Source organism: Oryctolagus cuniculus, chromosome 4, assembly GCF_051225735.1.
Source record: "Oryctolagus cuniculus isolate XC-2025 breed Fujian yellow rabbit chromosome 4, ASM5122573v1, whole genome shotgun sequence".
Taxonomy (NCBI): Eukaryota; Metazoa; Chordata; class Mammalia; order Lagomorpha; family Leporidae; genus Oryctolagus; species Oryctolagus cuniculus.
The window spans coordinates 78,486,228-78,512,175 of record NC_142870.1 but is presented as its reverse complement, the minus strand read 5'-3'; the positions used below and the strand labels follow the sequence as shown (position 1 = coordinate 78,512,175).

The following is a 25,948-nucleotide window of genomic DNA, read 5'->3' as shown; positions in this document are numbered from 1 at the left end:
ACATCTAAGGGGAACATCTAGCTGAAGGAACACCTGTGCAGCCCCCGAGAAGAGCCGGCCGGCGGTGTGCCGCTCCCCTGCGGAAGTGGGGAAAGCGGCCAGGGGGAACTGCCCTTCCACGGAGGTGGAAGGGATAGTAGCCAACCCGGGAAGAACCAGCAGTAAACCCGGGGAGGGCCGAGCAGACGATAGAACAGCGCAGGGTCCTGTGTCATTCCTCCACGAAGAGGGGGAGCGACATAATGGTGCCGTGACTCGGATATGAAGCCTAGGCAGGGCTTAGTGTCGTTCCTCCGCGAAGAAGGGGAGCGACATAATGGTGCCGTGACTCGGATATGAAGCCTAGGCAGGGTTTAGTGTCGTTCCTCCATGAAGAGGGGGAGCGACATAATGGTGCCGTGACTCGGATATGAAGCCTAGGCAGGGCTTAGTGTCGTTCCTCCACGAAGAGGGGGAGCGACAAAACTAACCAGGGAAACACTCTTCATATGGAAAGACGTCATTTTTACTGTATTAACATATTAGGCGAATACACGAGATCGAATTCTCGCAAATGGTGAATGAGGCACAGGACAGCATTCCTCTTTGATCCCTGGAGAAGCTCAGTTTCACCTGTCATTTGGGAAATGTCTGTGATGGCGTACATGAGGACACCAGTGGCGCCTGGGAGCTCCACCGTGGGTCCTTGCTCAAGGTGTTCTGCACTCATCTTCCTCCCCGGGTCACGTCTTCATTATCATGCACAGGATGTGAGCAAGGGATAGGTTTCCTGTGTTCATGTGGCTGTCCACTGCAGGGTGGAGGCTTACTATTGCCCTGTCATCTGATGTCAAAGAGAGCCCCTGCTTTGCAGTGGTAGTCATTTTGGACTGGAAATGTTTCAAGATAATTCTCTTTGATATTGCCCATTTTATTACTGCTATTGCTATGGTAAGAGCAAGATGCTTATCTGATGGCATGAAGAAAGGGGTCCTGGAGAGAAATTGCTTTTAAATTCTGCACACCAATTTTCATCCTGTGAGCCTGCCATCCTGTTGCAATCTGCATTATTCCTTATGTATTTCACAGCACCTTATGATGTTGCTCATTAAATCTTATTTGTTGACACATATGAGGATGAGATAATTAGTTACTTGAAGAGGCTGGTAGTGAGGCTGCTGGGAGAACTATGATTAGTTAGGGACAGGTCTGGCTGAGAGATGTTATGTTTAACACTTAATGAGACTGTCACTCTATGTTAACAAATGGAGAATGCAACAACCTGAGAAGTGATTGTATAAATTCTTGGGGGCATAATAACAGTTGTCAGCTTTAGTTGAATAAAACATTTTTATTGCAGTGAATCTCCAAGGTACAGCCTTTTAAAATGCATTTCAAAAGGTGAACATGGCACAACTCTGTTACTTATTTGATTGTTTAGGTGTCCCAAAACAATCAAGGAAAACTGACCTTCTAATGTATAAGAACCAATGCTTTTTGATAAGTTTGCAAATGATAAAAATCAAAGCACTTGATCCCTAGGCAGAAGCCAAGATCCTATTACTGTAAGTGTACAGAGGCACCACAAACACCAGACTGTGAGCCACAGGCAGTGTGTTACATTCTACTCAAGTATTTTTAGTAAACCAAGTTCCCAAACAGCTACATTTATGACTTTTTAATCTTGTAACTCTGAAGGTAATTAGCACATTGCCACGGCCAGAACACGTTTTCACCCAGTGATACTTAGGAGACATGTGAGAACACATATATACTTGAAACAGAAACTAACAACCGTACCTACATAGGAGACAACTTGGTAGCTCAAAGTCAAGAGAATGAGTGACATACACAGTAGAGGAAAATGCTTGTCCTGCAGTATTAGTAAGGAAATACAGGAGACTTTTAGGATTGAGAAATTTAGTTTCTCAGAAGGCAGGAAGGGATCAGGAGGGAACTCTTGAGCCACAGAGCTAAGAGGATCCCACGAAGTTGGGATTTCGAAGTCCTCGGATGTCCAGCTCAGTGCCTCTGGCTGCCAGCATAGCTGAGCCACCTTTGAAGGCCGGCTGCTGGAAGCCAGGCTCCCGGTCGCTGGGGACACATGGCCGTTTGGGCCTCTGGAGAGCAGTCACAGTGTAATGGGAATACAAGGAAGGTATGAGGACAATACACGACTTTCTAAGGAATTGAAGTTAAAGTAAGTTGTCTCTTTATTTTCTCCAAAAAGCTAAGAGGCTGCATTGTACTTGGATCAAAGTTACAAAACATAGTAGACAAGTTATTCTGCAAGAAAATTTATTTGTACCTCTACAGCAGAAATACGGAAATGGTATAAGTCTGTGCAAAATGTATTTATGAAATGACTCCTCATCCCCCATTCTTTTCAACATAGGCTTGGTGCTGCAACATGATTCCTGGATTGTCAGAATCCAGCCAAACATGGATTCCTCTGCTACTCTGTTTTGGCCTTCAGAGCTGCCTCTTCTCTCAGACGAGCTTTCTTTTCCAGGTTCAAGCTTGTTAAAGACTCATTTCTTCTGGCGGCCTATGGTGAAACAAATCAGAACAGGTGATTATCTGTGCTGGTGTGGGAGGATGTCTTTGTGATGCGGACAGGGTGGGCAGGGAGGGCTCTGCTGCTGGGACAGCACTCTGCTCCAGGGCCTTCCGCTCCAGCTCCGGAGAGGCGCCACACCTCTTTCCTCGCTCTCCTTCCTTACACTGCATTCCCGTCTTCCCCGGCGTCCTCTCCTACCACCTTCTCTGTGTACCATCCGTTCTCGTTGCCATTGCTATCCCTGCTTTCTCCTGTCACCTTCCTTTGCTCACACTTTCACATCCTTTTAGTTCTTCACTGTTGGAAACCCCAGACTTTACCAAAAACGCTACCATGGGTCACTTCCTGCAGAATCTACCGTCCAGCTCTATCCTCTGGGAGCAAACACGGGGGGCGGGGGGGAAGGGCACCCAACCTCTCCTTCCACAGCAACTGTGACATGACAAGAGGCTCACATCACAGACCAGGGCGAGAATTTTTATTCCAAATAAGTGGCACCAGCACCCTTTCGAGCTGGTATTTCCTTAGATCTCTGTGATTCCAGGTGTGAAGAAGTTGGTATGGGAGAGGGAGGAGAGTGGAAATAGCAGCTGAAGGGGAAGGTGACACATACACTGGTAATTTCTCCAATCTGAATTGTAGTAAGTTCAGAAGTCTGCCACTCCAATAACATTTGCCAGCTTTTTGGAAACAAATTCCAGAAGAGATAGATGTTAACGGTTTTACGGTCTAGAGATGGTATATACCCTGGGTGAAGCGAAGCTAGAAGGGATCCCAGGGAAATAACTTGCTTCTGAGTACTTACACTTGGCCAGGATAATCAGGCATTTAAAAAGCAACGCAAACTGCTTGGACTTCTAGAAACCCATATATCCTGTCCACATGGTTCTGGAGTTTTCTGAGAACTATGCATAAGAGGTCAAAGAGGGAGACAGAGAAGGGCGACAAGATCGGGGTTCTCAAGAGAACATCACCCAGGTCAGCACACTTGCCCCTTTGTACTCTACTGAGGTCAGCCGAAAATGGTCAGTATTTCCATTTCACTGCAAGACTAAAGGGAGCCAAAAGCTCACTTCCTTTTTTCTTTGGAGCCACTGGGGATAAGGAAATGAGTTAACAGCGGGTGTGTGGGAGAACCCTGTTAATATCTGATAATAGTTAAAAGACAAATCTTTCCACACAGAAGCTATGATATATAGAATTATACATGGTATTAAAAGAAGGATTTGGCCAGTGCTGCTGAATATAAAAATAACTACATCTTAATGACAATGTAATATAGCACGAAGTCTGGAAACCTGCAAACTCGTGCCTGAAAGGTCACCTTGCTACTGTTAGCTATGAGAGGTTGGGGAAAGTTCTTAACATCACTGAGCTTAAGGTGCCTCTTTTCTAACACTGGAAATAAGAAAACCCACCTCTTAGGGTACTGTGGTGGTTAACTGACTTTAACAGTACCTGCTCCATAGTAAGCACTCAGTGAATGGGAGCCGCTTGACCACTCCCTCAATGAGACAGGTCTAGGTTCCAATTCTGGCTCTGTCATGAGGGAGATGGGTGGCCTTGGGCATGTAACTAAAGTTGTCCTTATCTCTAAATAGGGCCCTAATGATGGCACCTGTCTTAATAGTGCTGTCACGAGGACAATACCCAGTGAGGCAAACACCAGCACTGTACCTGGAATGCAGTGTGTACTCAGTGATAGCTACAAATTACAATCTGCATTAAACCAAAGATTTTTGCACTTAGGTTCCTATGCACCACTTAGGAGCTATGGCCCTTAGACGTATGGCCTGGTTTGGTGAGCATCAAATAAAAAACCATGATTAGAATGCTTACTCTGATTAAGGCAGTTCTAGTGAGGAGAAATAAACCTGCATTGAGAGGGCTTTATAAACATGCAGGTGTTAAATATGCTGTTTAATAATGCAATGTATTCATCTTATGTATGGCATCTGTCCTAATAAACACTTTTCATCCTTTACACGATATGAATTTAATCAAAATCAGGATATCCCTCGTGTGTTCCTACATTGTCTGTCTTCGTTTCTTATCATTTCTGCGATAGAAAGTAGCCTCCTTTTCTTTTCCCAGAGGGTGAATGTTAGGGCCAATCCCTTTTCCCCCAGGTTCTTCGTGGAGAACAGGAAGACAGTTCGCCCACTCTCACCTTCTTGCCCTCAATGATCATCAAGATGCAGCCTGCCACCGTCAGGGCGATCATCACGTAGCTGACCTTCACGCGGAGCTTGTTCTTCGCGGCATCCAGCATCTCGAACCTAAAGATGCAGTGAGGACACCATGAGGGCGCTGTGAGGGCACTGTGAGGGCACTGTGAGGGCGCTGTGAGGGTGCTGTGAGGATGCTGTGAGGGCGCTGTGAGGGCACTGAGGGCGCTGTGAGGATGCTGTGAGGGCGCTGTGAGGGCACTGAGGGCACTGTGAGGGCACTGAGGGCGCTGTGAGGGCACTGTGAGGGCACTGTGAGGGAACTGTGAGGGAACTCTGCGGCCTTCTCTCCGAGGTCCCAGATCAGAAGTGCAGTGGTGTTGACACAGATAAAAGAGGTCAAAAGGAGACTTCTTAGGACTTGAGAGAGGATGGGACGTTTCATAACTGTTTACAAAATACAGCGAGACAGCACAAGCGTAAAGCTGTAGTGTAAGAGAAGAAGGTGGGAAGACCGAGTGGAGTCGGGCATGACCGTAAAGGAAGGAGAAGGCAGGCTTGTTAATCCATGCTCGCTCTGGTGAGCCCCGTGCTGGCTCAGCCTCCCGGCAGCAACACCAGAAGTGAAACTAGTGGCTGCTTCTCCTTAAGACGATACTATGGGATGTGATAACTGAACGATGCCCTGATGACAGATACTACAATGAGTTATGTAAGTTTCAACAGAGTTCAATTTAGAAAGAAAAAAAAAATCACAGGAGTTAATGTTCTGTACACAAGGTCTTTAAAAGTTCATGGAAAATGCATACTATGAAAAACTATGCATGGATTTCAAGACTTATTTATTTTTTTGGCATCATAAAAAGCCTACCTTTGAATTACATTTTTCCATAAACTTTCTGAAGACCCTTCATCTCCAGCCAGCTTTTGGCTCTCTGTCTTGAACCAGGAATAAATTGTAGAAGAGCCTGTTAAGCAATGCTTCCTTAATGTTTGCCTTTTAATGAATGTTTTGCTAAAACCGAGTGACAGTGACCTTGAGATACAGCTCTCTAACCTGCCTACTGAATACAGACCCAGGTGCTGTAACACAACGTGGTGGTTGCATCATCACTCCCGTGTGAAAGCTAGAAGGTCTAACAGGGAAGAGAAGGCCAAAGAGGAGGCCACTCTACCCTGCTGGTGGATTCTGCAGGTGGACTGTGGGTCTGTTACCCGGCCTGGCAGAGCCTCAGTGAGGCAGGCCATGTGCAGCCTTAATGGGGCCCAGAATAAAGAACTTCTCCTCAGCGGAGGTGTAAATAGGAAGAGATTATATGATGGGATTAGGGTGCTTTTTTATGACCCTCCCCCTCCCCCAATATTTAACCTGTATTACTTTTACAGTTGGAGGAGGGAAGGAGGGGGTAAAAGTTCTTTAAAAATGCTTGCAGGAAGGCAGAGGCTGTGGGCTGTTGAGGTGGGTAGGAGGAGGCCCCTAGAGCACACGCAATGTGACGTAAGAGCTGGGGCCCATGAGCTCGCCAGGCATGGTGCTGAGCCTGCAGCGGGGTACAAGCCGGGGCAACACGAAGGGCAGTGAGTTACTCAGGTAGGAGCCTGTGAGAGCACACCAACCAGAAACTGCCCAGACTGACAGCATTTTCTGAGTTGGTATTTCCAATTGAAGTGTGTGCTGTGATCCTCAGGAAGAGTGATGCGCTGTACATGTAAGGGAACATTCAGAAAGCAAATGCATGTAAGTAGGACCGTGCGGCTGCAGTGAGGATCAGCAACCTTCAGCAGTGCCTGTTCCTAATGCTACCAGCACAAGGACATACACAGGCTCGCGGAAGTCTTCCAGGACTCGCTAGGCAGTGTTCTGGGCCTGAGGGGATCCTGGAGCCAACCATTAGGCAGGACAAGGGAGGTGTTCCATATCAGAGTCGATAGGGCATCTATTAGGACCACTGGCATGTACAGGCTGAATATCCCCCTTATCTGAACTGCCCGGGACCGTAACTGTTTCAGATCTTGGAATTTCATGTAGATTTTACGGCTTGAGCATCCCTTAGGTGAAAATCTGAAATCTAAAATGCTTTAACCTTGAACAGTGCCAGGTTGGTATTCATAAAGTTTTAGATTGAGGAACATTCTGGATTTTGGATTTTCAGATAAGAGGTGCTCAACCTGTACTCACTCTTCCTGCTGGGCTAGTCAGGAGGACACCAGGGCACAGGCAAGAGCTTGGCGTCACCGTTACGTCGCACGTGCTCCACTTCCCAGAAGAGGACGCTGCCCCAGGGCTGAGGAGGACAGGGGCTTTCCTGCTGAGAGACTTCCAGAAGCTGTGGTACACAGGAAGCACATGCCACGGTCTTCCAGAAGAGATCCAGAATGAACCCAGAGCTTCCTCGTCAGGAAGCCAGGTCTAAGAACAGCTTCTTGATGAAAGGGAACTTCCCGGAGCTTTGTCCAAGGTCCCTGCCTCTGGACCCCAGGGGGAAACAGCATCTACCCCTCAAACTCTCTCCTGCCCAAGATGCCAACCAGCTGGGGTCCTCAGCACGAGGCTGGAGCACTGGCTCCCAACGGGAGGTGATTTCTGCCCCTCCAGGCGACCTGGCAACGTCTGGAAACATTTTTTATGGTCACCACGAAGGGAAGGCTCTTGGCGTCTAGGGACAGCGGCCAGGAATGCTGCACATCCTCTAACACACTCTCTGGCCCCAGGTGTCAACAGTGCTGGGCTGAGAAACCCTGGGTGCAAGGAACCTGTACTCATCTGCTACAAACTCTGAGAAGTCCCAGACGCCCACCAGAACTGGGCTGAAGGAAATGTGGGGATGGAAGGCAGCACTCCTTCCTGAATCAGAAAGGAAGTGTGTTGCATCTAAATATTGTTATGCCTAAGGCCAACGGATCTTGTAGACACAGTTGTGACTGTGAGCTAATTGTTACACCCAGAGTAAAAACAAACTACATTCCGTCACATGTCTGTAGCTACACAGGCGGTAGATCTGAGAGGCGCTGACAGCTCTCCCTTAGTCACCACCTAGCAGCCCGTGGCAAGGCCGGGTACCGGCACTGCCTTCACCCCAGCCACTTGCCACAGATGAAGCCTTAGGGCCGTGCAAGTGTTTTCAGATGTGGCAGAACTGTTTTGCCCCTGAAACAGATCAGTGGGAAATGAAAGCTGTTTACAGTGCTAAGCTTAACACTCACGAGATAGTCTCTGGGATTTCATCCTCCTTTTTGAAACGACCGGACCATATGAGGATCTTCCTCTCCCAATCTGTAGGTTTGTGCAGTGGCACTCTGTGGCTGTAAGGGTCTGTAAGAAAAGCCAGACAGGAATTCGTATTTATTTGACAGGATGACCCTTAAATGTAGCCAAAAAAACTACTTGTGCTTTTTCGATAATCACTGAATAGAAACAAGAGAAACCTCAAGCTATTAGAACTTCCTTGGAATGGAATTTCTTAGGATGCCTTATTTTTCTTTTTTTTTTTACTAAATATTTATTTGTTTGAAAGGCAGAATGACAGAGAGAGAGTGAGAGAGACAGGAAGAGATCGTCCATCTACTGGTTCACTCCCCAGATGGCCACAACAGCCATGCCTGGATCAGGTTGAAACCAGGAGCCGAGAACTCCATCTGGGTGGTGGGGCTCGCGCACTCGGGCCACCTTCTGCTGCCTTCCCAGTCATACTGGTAGGAATCTGGGTCAGAAGTGGAGCGGCTGGGGCTCGCAAGCAGTGGCTTCACCTACTGTGCCACAATGCCAGCCCCAGGATGCCTTGTTTTTCAAATCAAATTCCAAATTTTCATGAGGATTGAGGTAAAATAAAAGCATTATTTCCCAATATGAGCCCTCAGCATTGAAACTGAAAGAATACAATAAACAAACATATGAAGGTAAGGATGACATAAGCAGGGGACAGTGAGGAAATAAGCTGACACCAGTAGAATGAAGGTTGTAAGGTAAAAGTATAAATGAACTTGAATACTAGGAGAAGGAGTTTAGACTTGATTTGGGAATTACTATTCATTTTTAAGCAATGAAGTTCATGTTTTAGGAAGACCAACCTGTAGAATGGATGGAAGACACAATGGGGGAACAAGAGGATATAATACAAGGGCTAGGTTATAATTTCTGCACCAGCGTTTTAATAAGGGGCAGAGATTTAAAGAACTAATCTGAGAATGATACAAAGAATTTGAGAGGTGGACATTTGGTGCAGCAGGGGAGGCTCACGTCCATTAGAGTGTCTGGTTCGAGTCCCAGTTCCTCTGCTTCCCAATCAGCTTCTGCTAATGTAACACTCTGGGAAGCAGCAGATGACAGCTCAAGCACTTGAGTTCCTGTCACCCACGTGGGAGACCCAGACTACGTCTTTGGCTCCTGGTTTTGGCCTGGCCCACTCTGACTGTTGTAAAGCATAGGGCATAAACCAGCACACGGATGATCTCTCGTTCTCTCTGCCTTTCAAATAAAAGGAAAATAATTCAAAGCAAAAGAATCTAGAGACTAAGACAACAAAGAACCTCAAATTTGAATGAGTAACACAACAGTTGCACTGTTAACCAAAAGAAACCTGAGGAAAGAACCAGTTATGGGAGGAAGGCGCACGTCTGCGGTTTGGGCTTGTTGACTGGAGGGAATCTGTCCCCAAGCAGGTTTCATCAGAAAGGCAGGAGTAGAGATCAACAGCAGTGCAAGGGGGAGCCTGACACAGCACTAAGGAAGAGTGTGAGGCCAAGCAGGGCACAGGTAGAGGGAGAGGCAGCAGAAGGAAATGGACCGTGCCAAGGACGTGGACGAACAGAAAAGTGTAGAAGCAGACTGTAAGGGGAAGTCACTGCAGACAAGGAGCAGACAAGCTAAGGATCACAGAACGCCAGAGTGTCTCCATGCGCATGGGCGGGTGTGACTTTACGTCTAGTTTTTATATGTGAATATCGTGCATGTGCTTCTTACAATATAGTTTTCTATCCTGCTTTGTTCACTAACATTCTAACATTTCCCACACTAGTACATGGTATTTGTAAGCACCATTTCCAAGAGCTGGATAACATCTCATTGTCAGCAGATCCAACCTTCATTATTTGACATTTAGATTTATTTCTAATTTTTCCACTTGGGCCAGGCTGAAGCTTGGAATTCAATCTGGGTCTTCCACACGGGTGCAGGGGCCCAAGCACTTGGGCCATCTTCTCCTGTCTTCCCAGGCATGTTAACAAGAAGCTGGATTGGAAGCAGAGAAGCTGGGCCACAAACTAGTGCTCCAATATGGGGTGCTTGTGTCCTAGCGGCAACTTAACACACTGTCCCACCATGCAAACCCCTTGATGAATATTCTTTAGGGATGGTCCCTTCCCCCTCACCAAGACCTGCCTGGCCCAAGTGAACTCCCACAAAGAAGCAGCCAAATCACCCCAGATCACGGTTTCCTTATATGCCCCTTCTTCCCATGGTGGTGACAGTGATGGGGTTTGAATTAGGGATAGGACTGGACATGGCCAAAGTCAACGGTGAAGCAGGAGCTTGGCTCTGGTTATTTTTTACTCAAAACCTAATCCCTTGATTGGGTTTCATTTCTGGGGTTCCTTACAAGATAAATTTCTAGACCACTATTCACTTTGGTGCATCTATACTCCTGAATAAAGCTCCAATCCAACCAACCCTTCAAGCAAGAGATGAAGATGACAAGTGAGGAAAACAAGCCACTGTGCACATGGGCACATTCAAGCTGAGTACAAACTGGGAGGCCTGAACAATATGACAGGTGTGAAGTAGAAAGCCCTAGCGTATCTCTCCCATGGGTCTTTTCATTCCAACTTATCCTACTCTTTGGGAGCTAGCTACTCCATAAATGGAAGAAAAATCAGTAAAAAAAACTTACTGGATGAAGCTTTAGAACTTTCTTGTGGTTTGGTGCAAAAGCCAGTTATTCTCTTCAAATCGGAGTTTCTGGTGAGCCTTAGAGAGGAGGAAGCATTTCTTTCATATAATCTAAAACAATTTCCTAGAAAAGAAAGAAAATTGAGTGTTTGAGAAATGCCTGCAAGTTCTACATTTCATTTTATCAGAAGCAGCTCACTTAGACAACCAGCAGTTCTGTTGCATATATAGTGTTTTGCCGAATTTTGCTTGAAATATTTGTCCAACAAATTGATAGGAATTAAATACCACTATAGTAGTAATGATTTTGTGACTCTTTTAAAACATATATAAGTGAAGATGATTATCTTTTCATTTGCCTGTTTTCCTGCTGCATTATGGTTTTTGTACTTTTTATTTGTTGAACTCCTTATTTAATAGAGCCATTAAGCTGTGACTATAATATAAATTAAAAAAGATATTATCTGAAAAAAAACTTAAGTAAAAGAAGAGAAAACGAATATAGTATACCATATATAAGATACACAAACTATGTTTAAAGTGTTAAGCTTGGTGCTGTTTTAAAATATAAATGTTTTGCTGATTAGGAAATTATAACATAAAAATTTCATCAGCTGTAGATGTTATGTTGGTGTATTTCACATGTATACAATAATAGCTCTGGTGGCAATATTCTGTATGGCACTTGGGCTATTTAGGCAAAGATTAGCAACCTCCCCCAAGTCACACATAAATAATACTGGCCAAGTTGCCAATATTACTCTGGTAAACTCTGGGTAGGGGGGTTCAACAGCCAGTAAGTAGCTACAGAAAGCTTTGCTCCTTCTCAGTTATAATTCTCCAATGAGAAATCAACTTTAGATGTAGTTATGAATTCTTTTTTAAGAGATTTATTTATTTACTTGAAAGTCAGATTTACAGAGAGAGAGAGAGAGAGAGAGAGAGAGGGAGAGAAATCTTCCATCTGCTGGTTCACTCTCCAGATGGCTGCAATGGCCAGGGCTGGACCAGGACAAAGCGAAGAGCCAGGCTCTTCATCTGGATCTTCCCTATGGATGGCAGGGGCCCAAGTACTTGAGCCATCCTCCACCGCTTTTCCCAGGCCATAAGCAGGGAGCCTGGATTGTAAGTGGAGCAGCCGGGACATGAACCAGCACTCATAAGGGATTGTGTTGCAGGCGGCGACTTTACCTGCTATGCCACAACGCTGGCCCCCAATAGTTATGAATTTTATGTAATTTTAAAATCACATATTTATATAAAATATGTATGACATATATTTATATATGTAGTTTATTCTTACAATTTAAACTCAAAGCACATAGGGATTTGAAGACATAAGAGATTTACCTAAATCAGAACATATCTCCCTGGGATAGGAGGTCTGGCATAGCAGTTAAGACATCCCTGTCCCACATGGAGTGACTACCTGGGTTAGATCTGGCTCTGGCTCCCGATTCCAGCCTCTAGCTACTAGGGATCCAATGCTGGGGGGCAGAAGTGAGGCGCAAGTAGTTGTGGTCTTGCCACCCCTGTGGGAGACCTGGACTGCGTTCCTATTGCCACCTGTTGCAGGCATTTAGGGAGTGAACCAGTGGATGTGAGCTCTCTGTACTGTCTCTAGCCCTCAAATAATTTTTTTTTTCATTTTATTTGACAGAGTTATAGACAGTGAGAGAGAGAGACAGAGAGAAAGGTCTTCCTTCCATCGGTTCACCCCCTAAATGGCCGCTACGGCTGGCGTTGTGCCAATCCAAAGCCAGGAGCCAGATGCTTCCTCCTGGTCTCCCATGCAGGTGCAGGGCCCAAGCACCTGGGCCATCCTCCACTGCCTTCCTGGGCCACAGCAGAGAGCTGGACTGGAAGAGGAGCAACCGGGACTAGAACCTGGCGCCACCGGCGCCGCAGGCGAAGGATTAACTGAGTGAGCCACTGTGCTGGCCCCTAAATTAATAATTTTTAAAAAAGAAAAAAACCTCTCCCAATTTTTTCTTATTGTAGTTTCAGACTGTAAGGCAATAAATAACCTTTAGCTCTCTGAAGTATAAATGATTAAAACATATAAAAATATGGCCTTGTGCACAGTAGAAATAACAGACCAATGTAAAAAAAAGTTTTTTTAAAAACTGTTATCATTGGGGCTGGAGCTGTGGCATAGCAAGTAAAAACTGCCACCTGCAGTGCCAGCATCCCATATGGGCACCAGCTTGAGTCCTGGCTGCTCCACTTCCATCCAGCTCTCTGCTATGGGCTGGGAAGGCAGTGGAGCATGGCCCAAGTCCTTGGGCCCCTGCACCTGCATGGGAGACCCAGAGGAAGCTCCTGGCTCCTGGCTTTGGAGTGAACCAGCGGATGCAAATCCTGTCTCTCTGTGTCCCTGCCTTTCTGAAACTCTGCTTTTCCAATAAATAATCTTAAAAAAAAAAAAGTATGAAGTACTTGAGGTATTCATGTTTTTTATGTTGCAATTGTAACAAGATGAAAGCACAAACAAGTTGCAGTGTCATTAAGACCTTGTTTTTCTTTCTCAAAGAGATAGAGTGTGTTACCCTAGCCATTCAGGACAGAAATGTTCCTCCACAAAACAAAAAGAACTCTGGAAAAGAAACCTGGTTCCTTACTTATCATATTGGTAACTGCTGGAAATCAAATAATAAAGATTTATTTTGGACTTTCGGCTGTATTTCAAAAAGAAAAAACAAGAAGGCAGAAATTTTCCATCCTCTGATGGGTCACAATGAAAAACACACAAACCAAAGAAAAACAGCCCTTTAACCCTCGGGCTGCACTTGCAGCCTTGTCCCTCCATGACCAGTGCTGTGTCCCCAGGGCCGCGGCAGGAAGTCAAGATGAGGCCTCACAGCTGCCTCTAAGGCTCTGACTGGCAAACGGCTGGTGGATCACAGAGGTCCTCATACTTCAGTGTGCATCAGCACCTCCTGGAGGCCTTGTGATTCAGATCACTGGACACCACTGCCAGAGCTCCTGATTTAGGAGGTGGGAGCTCGAGAGTGCGTTTCTAACAAGGCCCCGATGATGCTGATTCTGCCTGTTTGCAGACTCACATTTGAAAACCAGTGCCTCAGAAGTGTCTTTGCTAGCTGGAGGCTTCAGCAGGTCACCTGGGATGAGGGGTTCAAGCACTGGCTTCTCTCCTGACAGTCCCCTTCCTTCCAAGCCCATGATGGAAAGCAGACAGAGGGAGGGATGCTTTTCTCCTTAGCCCTGCAGGATCATCTTGGAGATAATCCTGGTGATGCAAAATGGGATCTGACAAATCTGAGAATCAGAGATGATGAATGAAGGTTCAAAGACTGCTGGAGGGGAAAGCGACCTTTGAAAGACTGTCCATCCAGTGCTTCATAACGCAGTGCCAGAATCAGTTGTGGGGCCAGTGCTGTGGCGTGGTGGGTAAAACCACTGCTGTGGCATAGCGGGTAAGGCTACCGCCTGCAGTGCCGGCATCCCATATGAGTGCCGGTTCAAGTCCCGGCTGCTTCACTTCTGCTGCAGCTCTCTGCTATGGCCTGGGAAAGCAGTAGAAGATGGCCCAAGTCCTTGGGCCCCTGCACCCGCGTGGGAGACCCAGAGGAAGCTCCTGGCTTTGGATCGGCACAGCTCCGGCTGTTGTGGCCAATTGGGGAGTGAACCAGCGGAGATGGAAGACCTCTCTCTCTGCCTCTCCTTCTCTCTCTGTGTAACTCTTTCAAATAAATAAATAAATCTTAAAAAAAAAAAAAAAAAAGAAAAGATTTAAAAGAATCAATTTTCAGGGGGCCAGTGCTGTGGTATGTTGCCTGTGACACCAGCACTCCACATGGGCAATGGTTCATGTCTTGGCTGCTCTATTTCCTATCCAGCTCTCTGCTAATGGCCTGGGAAAAGCAGTGGAAGATGGCCCAGGTACTTGGGCCCTTGCCACCCACATGGGAGACCTGGAAGAATCTCCTGGCTCCTGGCTTCAGTCAGGCTCAATAGGCTGCTGGGGCCATCTGGGGAGTAAACCAGCAGATGGAAGATATATCTTTCTCTCTGTCTCTCCTTCTATGTAACTCTGACTTTCAAATAAATAAATATTTTTTCAAAAAAATCAGTTGTCAGGTGGGTTGCAAGTAATCTGCTACCTAAGAAATCTGCCAATGATTTACTTAAAAACCCAGAGAACTGTACAGAACAAAGAACTTTAACATTCACACATTTTAAAATATCAACCATTATGCTGGGGGACACATACACGTATTTCCTAGCTCTGCTCCCTGGGAGGGCCTAGAGTCAGTGACACCTCAGTAGCAATGAGCACACCTGATGCTCACATTTGGTTTCTAAAAACCATTTTCCAGTGAAAGGAGCCAGGGCTTCTTAAAACAAAGTGGATGATTCTGCACTGGGGAAAAGAAAATACAAGAGTGGGAAAGTAAAGATGTGCTCAAAAAAGAAAGGATGGGCCGGTGACACAGCTCACTAGGCTAATCTTCCGCCTGCGGCACCGGTACTCCAGGTTCTAGTCCCAGTTGGGGCGCCGGATTCTGTCCCAGTTGCTCCTCTTTCAGTCCAGCTCTCTGCTGTGGCCTGGGAAGGCAGTGGAGGATGGCCCAAGTGCTTGGGCCCTGCACCCGCATGGGAGACCAGGAGGAAGCGCCTGGCTCCTGGCTTCAGATCTGCGCAGCGCGCCAGCCATAGCGGCCATTTGGGGGGTGAACCAACAGAAGGAAGACCTTTCTCTGTCTCTCTCTCTCTAACTCTGCCTGTCAAATAAAAAAAAAAAAAAAAGAAAGAAAGAAAAAAAGAAAGAAAGAAAAGAAAAGGATGGGGGCAAGAAAGGGATACAGGCACTGACTTCACGGTGCCAGGATCACTTGAGCCAAGTAAGGCAGCAATAGGTTACAACCCAAGGTATACAACAACATGAGTTCATGCCCAGATAAATATGAACAGGATGAATGAATAAATGGGGAGAAGGGATACATTTTGCTTACAGAAAGATGTCAAATATATGTAGATACTCCTCCCTCCTGGATCCCTTAGCCTCCTTAAGTCTGAGTTCATCTCAGTGACTTGCTTCCAAAGAACAGAGCATGGAAAGGAAAAAAACAAGTAACCTTACAGGAGGGAAACCAACTGGCCAAGGCTAAAACCACCAGTCATGAATCCTGTGTACAGCAAACACTGTTCAAGGTCTGATGTGATGAGAAGGGCACTTTACTGCTGTGGGCCAAAAACCCATAATCCTAATCGTGAGAAAATGTTAAGCCCACCCAGACTGAGACATTCTATAAAATATCTGTCCAGTATTCCGTCAAAGTCATAAAAACCAAAAACTGTGTGGGCTGGTATGTGACACAGCAGATTAAACCATGGCCTGCGATACTGGCATCCCAAATCAGAGTGCTGGTTCAGGTCCTGACTGCTCCACTTTGCATCCAGCTCCTTGCTAATGCTCATGGGAAAGCGGCAGATGATGGCCAAAGTGGGCAATCTCCATGTGGGAGACCCAGATAGAGTTCCAGATTCCAGACTTCTGCCTGGGCCAGCCCCAGCTTCTGCAGTCATCTGAAGAGTAAACCAGTGGATGGAAGATTTCTGTTTCTCCCTCTCCCTCTATCACTCTGCCTGTCAAATAAAGAAAATAAATCTTTCAGGGCCGGCGCTGGGGCACAGTGAGTTAAAGCCCCATTCCGCAGTGCCAGCATCCCATATGGGTACCAGTTCGAGTCCCGGCTGCTCCACTTCCAATCGAACTTTCTACTATGGCCTGGGAAAGCAGCAGAAGATGGCCCAAGTCCTTGGGCCCCTGCACCCATGTGGGAGACCTGAAAGAAATTCCTGGCTCCTGGCTTTGGACCAGCCTCTCTGTCACTCTGCCTTTCAAATAAATGACTTTAAAAAATGAAGAAATCCTTTTTTAAAAAGATTTATTTATTTATCTGAGAGGCAGAATTATAGAGAGAGGGAGAGACAGAGAGAGATACCTTCCACCTGCTGGTTCACTCCCCAAATGGCTGCAACAGTCAGAGCTGTGCCACTCCAAAGCTAGGAGCCAGGAGCTTCTTCCAGGTCTCCCACATGAGTGCAGGGGCCCAAGGACTTGTGCCAACCTCCACTGCTTTCCCAGGCCATAGTAGGGAGCTGCATTGGAAGCAGAGCAGCTGGGACTGGAACTGGTGTCCATAAGGGTTTCTGGGGCCACAGGCTGAGGCTTAACCTACTACGCTACAGTGCTGGCCTCAAGAAAAAAAAAAGTCTGTGAAGCTGTCACAGATCAGAAGAGACTAAGGAGACCGAACAATTAAATGGAACGTGGTAACCAGGGTTAGATCCTAGAACTTTTTAAATATCACAGAAATAACTGGTGAGCTCCAAATAAAGTCTGCACTTCAGTTAACAGTACGGTACAGCCCTTTCAGTCTCCAATGTGGCTGACATCACCTGGGGACTTTTTTTTTTTTTTTTTTTGACAGGCAGAGTGGACAGTGAGAGAGAGAGACAGAGAGAAAGGTCTTCCTTTTGCTGTTGGTTCACCCTCCAGTGGCCACCGCGGCCGGCGCACTGCGGCCGGTGCACTGCGCTGATCCGATGGCAGGAGCCAGGTACTTATCCTGGTCTCCCATGGGGTGCAGGGCCCAAGCACTTGGGCCATCCTCCACTGCACTTCCTGGCCACAGCAGAGAGCTGGCCTGGAAGAGGGGCAACCGGGACAGAATCTGGCGCTGCGACCAGACTAGAACACGGTGTGCCGGCGCCACAAGGCGGAGGATTAGCCTAGTGAGCTGCGGCACTGGCCCTGGGGACTTTTTGAACGGTGGATTCCCAGTCCCCACTCTAGACCAATATACTCTGAATCTGCACTTCTTTTTTTTTTTTTTTAATAAAAATTTATTTATTTATCTAAAGACAGAGTTACAGAGAGGAAGAGGCTCTGAGAGAGAGAGAGAGAGAGAGAGAGAGAGAGAGAGAGGCAGAGAGAGAGGTCTTCCATCTCCTGGTTCACTCTCCAGATGACTGCAACAGCCAGTGCTGAGCTGATCCAAATCAGGAGCCAGGAGCTTCCTCTGGTTCTCCCATGCAGGTGCAGGGACCAAGGACTTGGGCCATCTTCTACTGCTTTCCCAGGCCACAGCAGAGAGCTGGATCAGAAGTGGTGCAGCCGGACTTGAACTGGTGCCCATATGAGATGCTGGCACTGCAGGCAGCGGCTGTACCCACTCCGCCACAGCGCCGGGCCCCCTCAATCTGCATTTTTAATGAGATATCCAGGTATTTACAGGAATAGTAAATTTTGAGAAGCAAATAGACATCATATATATTCAACAGTTTCTGAGCACTTACTTTATGACTGACACACAGAAACACAGAAACCAACACTACACAACCTAAGATCTAGAACAGTACTACTTTCCCTTAGCTAAGAGCCTCACAGAGGTGAAGACTCTCAGGCCCCACTCCAAGCCTTCAGAATCCCTGGGGATGAGGCCTAGCAATCTGTTCCCCGGACCCTGCAGCCCTCCAGGTGATGGCCGTGCATACTCAAGTTTGAGAGGCACTGCTCTGGAAAGAGACTTCACACTTCGCACACCCCCGATGCAGATCTGTGAAATTCCAACTTCTGGGAGCAGCACTCTAGCATCAGGATTATCTGAACGATTCCACACGAGATTCTAAGGTACCGCCATATTGAGAAAGGCCCCTCTTCAACAAAAGCAGGCAGGAGGCCCTGCTGAACACAGGCTATGTGGGTGACGAAAGTATACCTGCAGAGCTTAATACCTTTGTTTGTGGTGGGGTTTAAAAATACTCTTCCAACAGCCAATTCACTGTCTTATCTCTCCCTTCTACATATTAATTTAGTTTATTTGACAGGTAGAATTATAGACAGTGAGAGAGAAAGACAGAGAGAAAGGTCTTCCTTTCGTTGGTTCACTCCCCTAATGGCTGCTATGGCTGGCACTCTGTGCCGATCCAAAGTCAGGAGCCAGGTGCTTCCTCCGGGTCTCCCACGCGGGTGCAGGAACCCAAGCACTTGGGCCATCCTCCACTGCACTCCCGGGCCACAGCAGAGAGCTGGACTGGAAGAGGAGCAACCGGGACTAGCACCCGGTGCCCCGACCGGGACTAGAACCCAGGGTGCCGGCTCCACAGATGGAGGATTAGCCTAGTGAGCCACGGCACCAGCCCCTTCTACATATTAATGATAAGTCTGGAACTTCTGTGGATGGTATTGAAGAATGCAGGCTTTCAGACTGCAGAGAGCAAGCTGCACCTCACACACAGCTGGGTACCTGATGAATGCAGGGTGAAATGCTCCCACTTGTCTCTCCTTTTATTCCTCTTGGGAACAAGAGATTTTATTTCACATCCCTCCTCGTGAGTAAAGGCAGACATTGTCTGGTTATCTCACAGTGAACGCCTGCCCAGATTCCCAGAGCTGATCCTACCCCAGTGATGTGAGAATAACAGCTCGTCCACTTCATTCCCTTATCCTAATGTTCCAGAAGGCTGGTGGCTCCTGTGACTTTACATGGGAGGAAGCTTTTCTGGGGTAAGGATGCTTTCCCATGGATAGACTTTTTTAACCTTATGCTAGGAGTAAATGCCCATTTAATCCTCTTAACATTGAAAAAGAGTATTGATGGCACCACAACATTTGCTGCCATAGAAAAGGTCAAGTGTGAATAAGGAACGCTGAAGGTTTGTTTTCTGAATCGGAATCAATTTTAAGTATCAGCAGGGAAAAAATTCAACATATATTTATCCTGAAGATACCCAAGTTCATCTGCATACTAATCACTACTGTATTTGGTAGTTGTGCTGGAATTGTAGGTCAAATGTTTGTTATTACTCTGTAGACCTAGTTCTTTAAAAAAAAAAAAGGAATGAATAGGTTATGGTAATTATGTTGTTTATGGAAATTAGAGAGCTCATTCCTACCCAGAGCTCACTTAGACTAAGAACCACACTGATTTAAGCTCCACATTAGAAATAAAACTGGGCTGCTGTACAGGCTAAACATAACAAAACAGATCAAATCAAGACCCCTGAAATATTCACTTGTTCTGAACCTTTTCATGACCAGACACGAATGGCTTGAAATCTCCTTCTGCAGTTGTTCTGATAAGTGATGGATTTTTTTTCTGGCTTCAAATACTGGTTTCCTGGCTCTCGTATGTGACACTGACTCCTGGATCTGCCCGCCAGGCTACCAGTGTTCATGGGCCTAATTCCACTGTGTAAGTGAGGGCCACACTGCTGTTCCGGGACTCAAGTGATGATTTTGGCCTAACTCGCCATGACTCTGGTACTGTGGCCACCCATGCTCCTACATAGTGAGAGTTCTTTTGTCCGCCACACTCCAAGAGACTGCCAAACAGGCTGAGTGATACTAACAGTGATTTAGGAAGATAAACCTGAGCACAGAATGCAAGAGAGGCCTTGGGGTGAGGGCAGAGCAGGGTAAAGGGAGTAACACTGTAGTCCAAGCGCATTGTGTGGAGCCAATAGGACAGCTGCAGTAATGAAGAAGCCCCAACAGATGAGAAGAAGCCTCGAGAAGGAAAATGGGCAAGACATGGGAACACTGTGTTTCTGTGGGCTAGCTAGACTCTGTGGTGGGGGGACCTTCAGAGTTCATACACCAGATTTCTAAATAAACATCTGGAGCCTGGCCAGTTTTCAAGTTGGAGGAGACTTATGCAAAAAAGCCTTTCAAGCCTGTGTCCCTGAGATGGGGCTGCTCCTTAGTGATCGCGTTTCCTCCCATCAGCATTCCAGCCCACTGCCAGCAGAGGCAATCTGAAACTCTCTAGGCCTTAGCTGTTGACCTGGACTGGGCTGGACACAGATTCCCTGTCTCCACCTATTTTCTCACCCTTCCCTGCGGGTTCCGGAGAACATCAGTTCTCCTCCTCCTGAGCCCTTCCATCTGTGAGCCCTCTTCCGAGAGATGTTGGATCAAACTGAGCCCAACCTCTGGTTCCTAACTTTCCATTGCCTTTTCCTTGCCAAATGTCATCTCACCCATCTTAAATAAACAAACAAAAACCTTTAAATTATAAAAGGAAATCTTGCTCATTACAGAAAATTTGGAAGCTAAAACAAGATTTGAAGAAACATAAATGTCTTATAATCACATCATCTGAGGATAACAACTTGTCTTTCTTCCAGAAATTTTCCCATGCTTATTTGCAACATATACGTTTTTTATTATCAGATAATCACATATCTCACTTATATCACATATATTTTAAGAAGATAGTCATACTTTTGATGGCTGTTTAACATCTTACCTGAATTTAATCATTCCCCACAGCTGGATTTATTTTCTGCTTCTCACTACTATAATGTTTCAATCACCAGTTTTCTAGGTAAATCTTTGATGGTATTTCCTGATGGTTTTCTTAATCAGTGGAAGGGTAAAGGAAGGAGTCCTTTTAAGGTTCTCTGTATATGTAACAAATTACTTTCCAGAAAGGCTGAACAAAGTTCTACTCCCATCAGTAGCTGATGAGAATCGCCTCATGCCACAAAATGTTCACTTGTTCTCAACAGGACCTATAAATAAAATGCTAATCTCTTTCCTTTCATAGCTCAAAGGACTGAATAAGCTCATGTATCTACTACCTTCTTTCACAATGCAATTTGCTACTTTCTTCCTCCAATCATATTACTAAAATTGTTTTAGCTTTAGTGACCTTCTAGCCAGAAGAATCCATTTTAGTCTCTTTGTTAACTCTTTTTACTCTATTCTTTCCATCTTTTTTTTTTTTTTAAGATTTATTTATTTACTTGAAGGGTTTACAGAGAAAAGGGAGCCAATGAGAGAGACAGAGAGAGATATCTTCATCTGCTGGTTCACTTCCCAGATGGCCCCAACAGCTGAGACTAGGTCAGGCAGAAGCCACGAGCCAGGAGCTTCATCAAAGTCTCCCACAAGGGTGGCAGGAGCCCAAGCACTTGGGCCATCTTCTGCTTTCCCAGGCCATTAGCAGGGAGCTGCATTGGAAGTGGAGCAGCCAAGACACAAACCGGTACCCATGAGGGTTGCCGGCATTACAGGCAGTGGTTTTACCCACTACACCACAGTGCTGACCCCTTTTTTACCATCTTAATAGCCATTAGGATCTACAGATCTCTCTGCTGCACAAAGACACAATTCCTCCTTAACATCATGTCATCACATTCTCTCATTTCATCTCCAAGCTCGAAGATCTATATTTAATGTCCTCTTTGCCACTTCCTATTACTTAAACTATGTCAAGGTCTCCATAGTTTAGTTCTTGCCCTTATTCTGTGTCACCCTCTAGAAAGGACTCCTCCACGCTGATGGGTCCCATATCTTTGTTTCCAAAACTTTATGTATCCTTTGTCCTCAGGTCTTCAACTGACAGGTCCCATCATTACTTGTAAGTCAATGCCACTTACAACTCAAATACACCACCTTCTCTGCCAAACTAACACAAGTCTTTAAAGGTATTTCAGATTATTCTCCCAACTTTCTCCTTTCTGACAATGGGCCAACATTTCTGCAGTCCTCTATACTGAAAAACTTTTCTTAAAGTCCTGGTTTAAAGTACTCACTATCTCCAAACTGGTAACACTTCTTTTAAAGACTCTTTTTAGATATTTTCCTTTTTGTCATTTTCATCATCACTTCAGACATTGCTTTCCATACCTTCACAGATAGCAGCAATTCATCTCATATGCAGTTGCCTTACTAATTTTCCAAAAATGTTTCTTTGATGACATTTGCTTGAAGGCTTCCTTTTTATGTCCAAATTCATCTAGTTCCAACTCCTCAAAGGCAACATTGTATTTCCTATTACCTCCTGATCAAAATCCAAGGTAATGCTTTCCCCTACTAACCTTCAACCCTCTTTAGACTTACTCATTACTGCGCCTACTTTCATCACGTCACTTCCACCCCTACTGGTTCAACAGAGCTTTTAGTTGATAATCCTAACCAACATGACTTTTCCTTCCTGTGAATTCTTGAAGCCACTACTGTACTGGCTCTTGGGAGGGGGCTTGTGGGGAGAAGCCCTGACCTGCAACGGTTGCCAATAATTCCCATCAGAGCAGAGTTCAAGCTACCAGTGACTGTGAAACTGGAAAAGAGAATGCACAAAGTCCATGAGAACCAGCTCTGGAACACCACACCTGATGATCTCTTCTGTCATCTAGAACTACATACACACTATGTGGTACACATTCCCTAGGTGTATTATATAGATTTGTTCCCTTCAATAAACATGCCCTAGAAAGTAGGGCAATGCATTCATTTTAGAGTTTCCACAGGGTACAGTGTGTAGCATGTTCTCAAAAATGTGTTGGGTAGGATCTAGAAAGGGGTAAACAGCAAAGCCAAAGATGAGAGCAGTTACAACATTTTCAGGTAGGGTTGGTTAGCAAGAACAAAGAGGAAGGAGAATGTGGTGGAAATATAAACTCAGAATAACAGCCAGGAGACAATGCTTATGTTCCAGTTTTGTACCCAAGTGACCCTTAGCAAGTCACTTTCCTTCTTGGGCATTAAATCCCCTTATCTGAAAAATTAAAGAACTAGACTACTTGACTTCTAGATATCTCTCGACTCTTATGCTCTGGGATGTGGGTTAAACTGACAAGGAGGCAGCCCACAGTACACTGGTAATATTAACACTGAAAATAAACTCATTTTAAAATCTGGCAAGCCAATGGAGTTAGGGTAGCAATACATTTCTTAGCATGAGAAGATATTCTGGAAAGCCCACTCCATTCCTCTGACTAAATCACCATCCTGTTGGAGACCATCACAGGGAAAGAGGTGTAAAAACTCACCTTATCTGCATGTTCCAAGATATTTCCTAGTGTCCCCCATCAGAAACATATGTATTGCCTGTCATCTATGAGCTGGATACTGTTAAGTGCTGAGGATTTAGTAAAAACAAAACAGACCCAGTCTTTACCCTCAAGTGTAGTGTGGGTCAGCAGCCATAGTTCCCTGTGTCTGTTCCCAGTCATCTGCATCAATGCCTTTTAACTTAAAGAGCATGAACTGCCCTGGGTAACAGATAAAGCTATGGACTGACTCTCTCTCTCAAAAATCTGTATATTATCCTAAAAATTTGAACATAATTTCAGAGTTCACAAGACCTCTTATCTGTGTTCAGGTGCTGCAAGTCAACCATTCCTACTGATATCTACAACTATACTGACAAAACAACAAATTCAAGCTTGTAAAAGCCTCTTTTAATCACATTTTTGCATCAGTCTGTGAAGGGAAAATAGCAAAGATATGCAGTGGACACAATTAGAAGTCCATTTTTTAAAGGGTTAAGTTTTGGTTATTTGAAATTTCTTTCACCCAAAAGCAACTTCCTCCAAATGACACTGTGGATACGTGAAGTCTGTCTAGATTGTCCTTCTATTTGATCAACCATCCCTTTGGTTAAGGTTGTTTATTAAATAAGTCTTCTTTCTTGAAAATCCATTTGTGCATGAATGTGTACTTCCATTCCCACAAATAAAAATGCAGATGATGACTCCTCACCATTTTACATTAAGGAAGCCAAGCTGGCCATGACAAATACATACAAAGAAACATGCTGAGTGAGCAGCTTCAACAACCGCCAAGAGCCTGCATTCCAGAAGAAGGCCCATATGGACTCCCCGGTATTTTTTGGTGATGCGATCTTGAATAGTTCATTCAAGACCTATGGTTTTTATTCATAAAATGGAGAGCGGATGATAAGACTCACCTTAGAGGGCAGTTAGGAGACAGCAATCAAGTAAAAAAAAAAAAAAAGTATGTGAAAATGTTTAGCTATAAGATGGCCAAAAACAGATAAAGACAAATTTAAGTTGCTCACAAAACATCAGGTTTTCATACAAGATCATCTGGAGAAAGTTGCTCATATAACATCCTTAGTGTACTATTCACATTTTTCTATCTGAAGTAAAAGAAACTGTTCAAGTAATTTTGTTTTGATTATGTACCCAGTCGTGAAGTTCTTAAAAATCAGAAGTCTGCAAAGAGACTGGGATTTTCATGATGTATCAATATAGTCTCAAAGCAAGACAAATTACTTCCAACAAATTCGGTCTTGGTTATGGTCCAGCCGGCGCAGCCCATTTAACCTTTTCTCAGAGCAGTGACTCTGTCACTTGCCTTGCTGAAAAGTTTGATAATAGTAAACAGGACATACACAAAACTTTTAGGTAAATTAGTTCAAAACTGTCAAATAGCAATGAAAGCAATGACTATTGGGACCTTTCTTTTTAAGCAGAGGGGGGTTTTAATTTCAAAGGAGGACTTTAATTTCAAAGGAAGTAAACAACACTCTCCAATCTCAAACATGTTTTCCAATTCATTCCCCTGGAAAACAAGATACATAAAAAGCTAACCTTATTTTTGGCTAGGTATCAAATCTGAGAAACGATTTCATACTCAAGTTGTTCTTCCATTATTTGATTTACATTTATAAATAGACATTTAACACTATTTCAACAGCCAAGTGTGCAGCTACTTCTTCCTCTGGAAAAGTGAAATTAAACAACTCTCTAATAACTTGGAACCAAGAAACGGAAGGTCATTACACCTTATCAAAGCTTGAAAAGGTGACCGGCCATTAGGAGCCGCCTCCTTCCACGCCGCTCGGGATGCAAGCACTCTGATGTCTGAACCGCGTCTATGCCAAGGCTCTACCTGTAACGCCAATTAGACTCCTGGCTCCGAAAAACACCCATCACACAACTGTCTACGATGGAAACAAGCCCCAGATCCCACCTCTCCCAAGAAAACTGCGCTTCACTGCAGAACTGTTAAAAAGTACCGGAGTCCCCCATTTTAAGAAAACAATGCCCCAAACTCTGGGACCTCGAACCCCTTGCCTATTCAAACACTCCCTGGAGCAGGAGACCCCAGACCCAGGCTGACAGCAGGCGCAGACTCCAGAGAGATGAGGGGTGAGGGGAGGAGAGGCAAGACTCAAGCAGCGCGCCAGGCGTTGAGGTTAGGGTGGAAAACGGAACGAATCCGGCAGCCGGCAGTTCTGGGGATGGCAGGTGCCTAAAGGAGGGAATCAGAGGCGGCAGGCGACTGCTAGAGGGAAAGGGAGGGAGTCAGGGCCCGGGCGCGGGACCGACAGCCAGGTTCTAGGAAAACTCTGCTCCAGCCCCCAGCGTCCAGCGTCAGCTCGCGCTGGCTGCTTCTCTCCCGATGCCGCGCCACTTCCTTCCCGCCTGGCCTGCCCCGGGTCGGCCAGCTCCTCACCTGCCGCCAGGCGCAGGCCGCGGAGGCTCCCCATGGCCGCCCGCTCCGCCGACAGCACAGCAGCACCTCGCTAGGCGGCGCGGCGCCGGGCCGCTCAATGTCACCGGGCGCCG

At 45.7% G+C, this 25,948-nt stretch overlaps 1 protein-coding gene across 2 annotated transcripts; it reads right to left on the bottom strand.

Moving 5' to 3' along the window:
* Positions 1-2,260: 2,260 nt before the first annotated feature.
* Positions 2,261-25,907, bottom strand: FAM162A (family with sequence similarity 162 member A). 2 transcript variants are annotated; one of them, XM_002716629.6, is made up of 5 exons: positions 25,836-25,907; positions 10,593-10,715; positions 7,912-8,020; positions 4,710-4,818; positions 2,261-2,527 (listed from the first exon to the last, which is right to left on the bottom strand). In XM_002716629.6, exons 1-5 carry the CDS (start codon positions 25,867-25,869, stop codon positions 2,435-2,437), a joined length of 468 nt encoding a protein of 155 aa, XP_002716675.1. In that variant the 5' UTR covers positions 25,870-25,907; the 3' UTR covers positions 2,261-2,434. The 2 variants fall into 2 exon arrangements, with proteins under 2 accessions (XP_002716675.1, XP_089187921.1); XM_089331795.1 differs by lacking the exon at positions 10,593-10,715.
* Between the last annotated feature and the right edge of the window lie 41 nt (positions 25,908-25,948).

Coding starts and splice junctions, on each gene's coding strand:
- FAM162A (XM_002716629.6), bottom strand. CDS start 25,869: ATGGGGAGCCTCCGCGGCCTGCGCCTGGCGGCAG. Junction 8,021..10,592: donor AAGTTCTAAAGCTTCATCCA/GTAAGTTTTTTT, acceptor CTTTTCTTACAG/ACCCTTACAGCCACAGAGTG. Junction 4,819..7,911: donor GAAATCCCAGAGACTATCTC/GTGAGTGTTAAG, acceptor CTGCATCTTTAG/GTTCGAGATGCTGGATGCCG.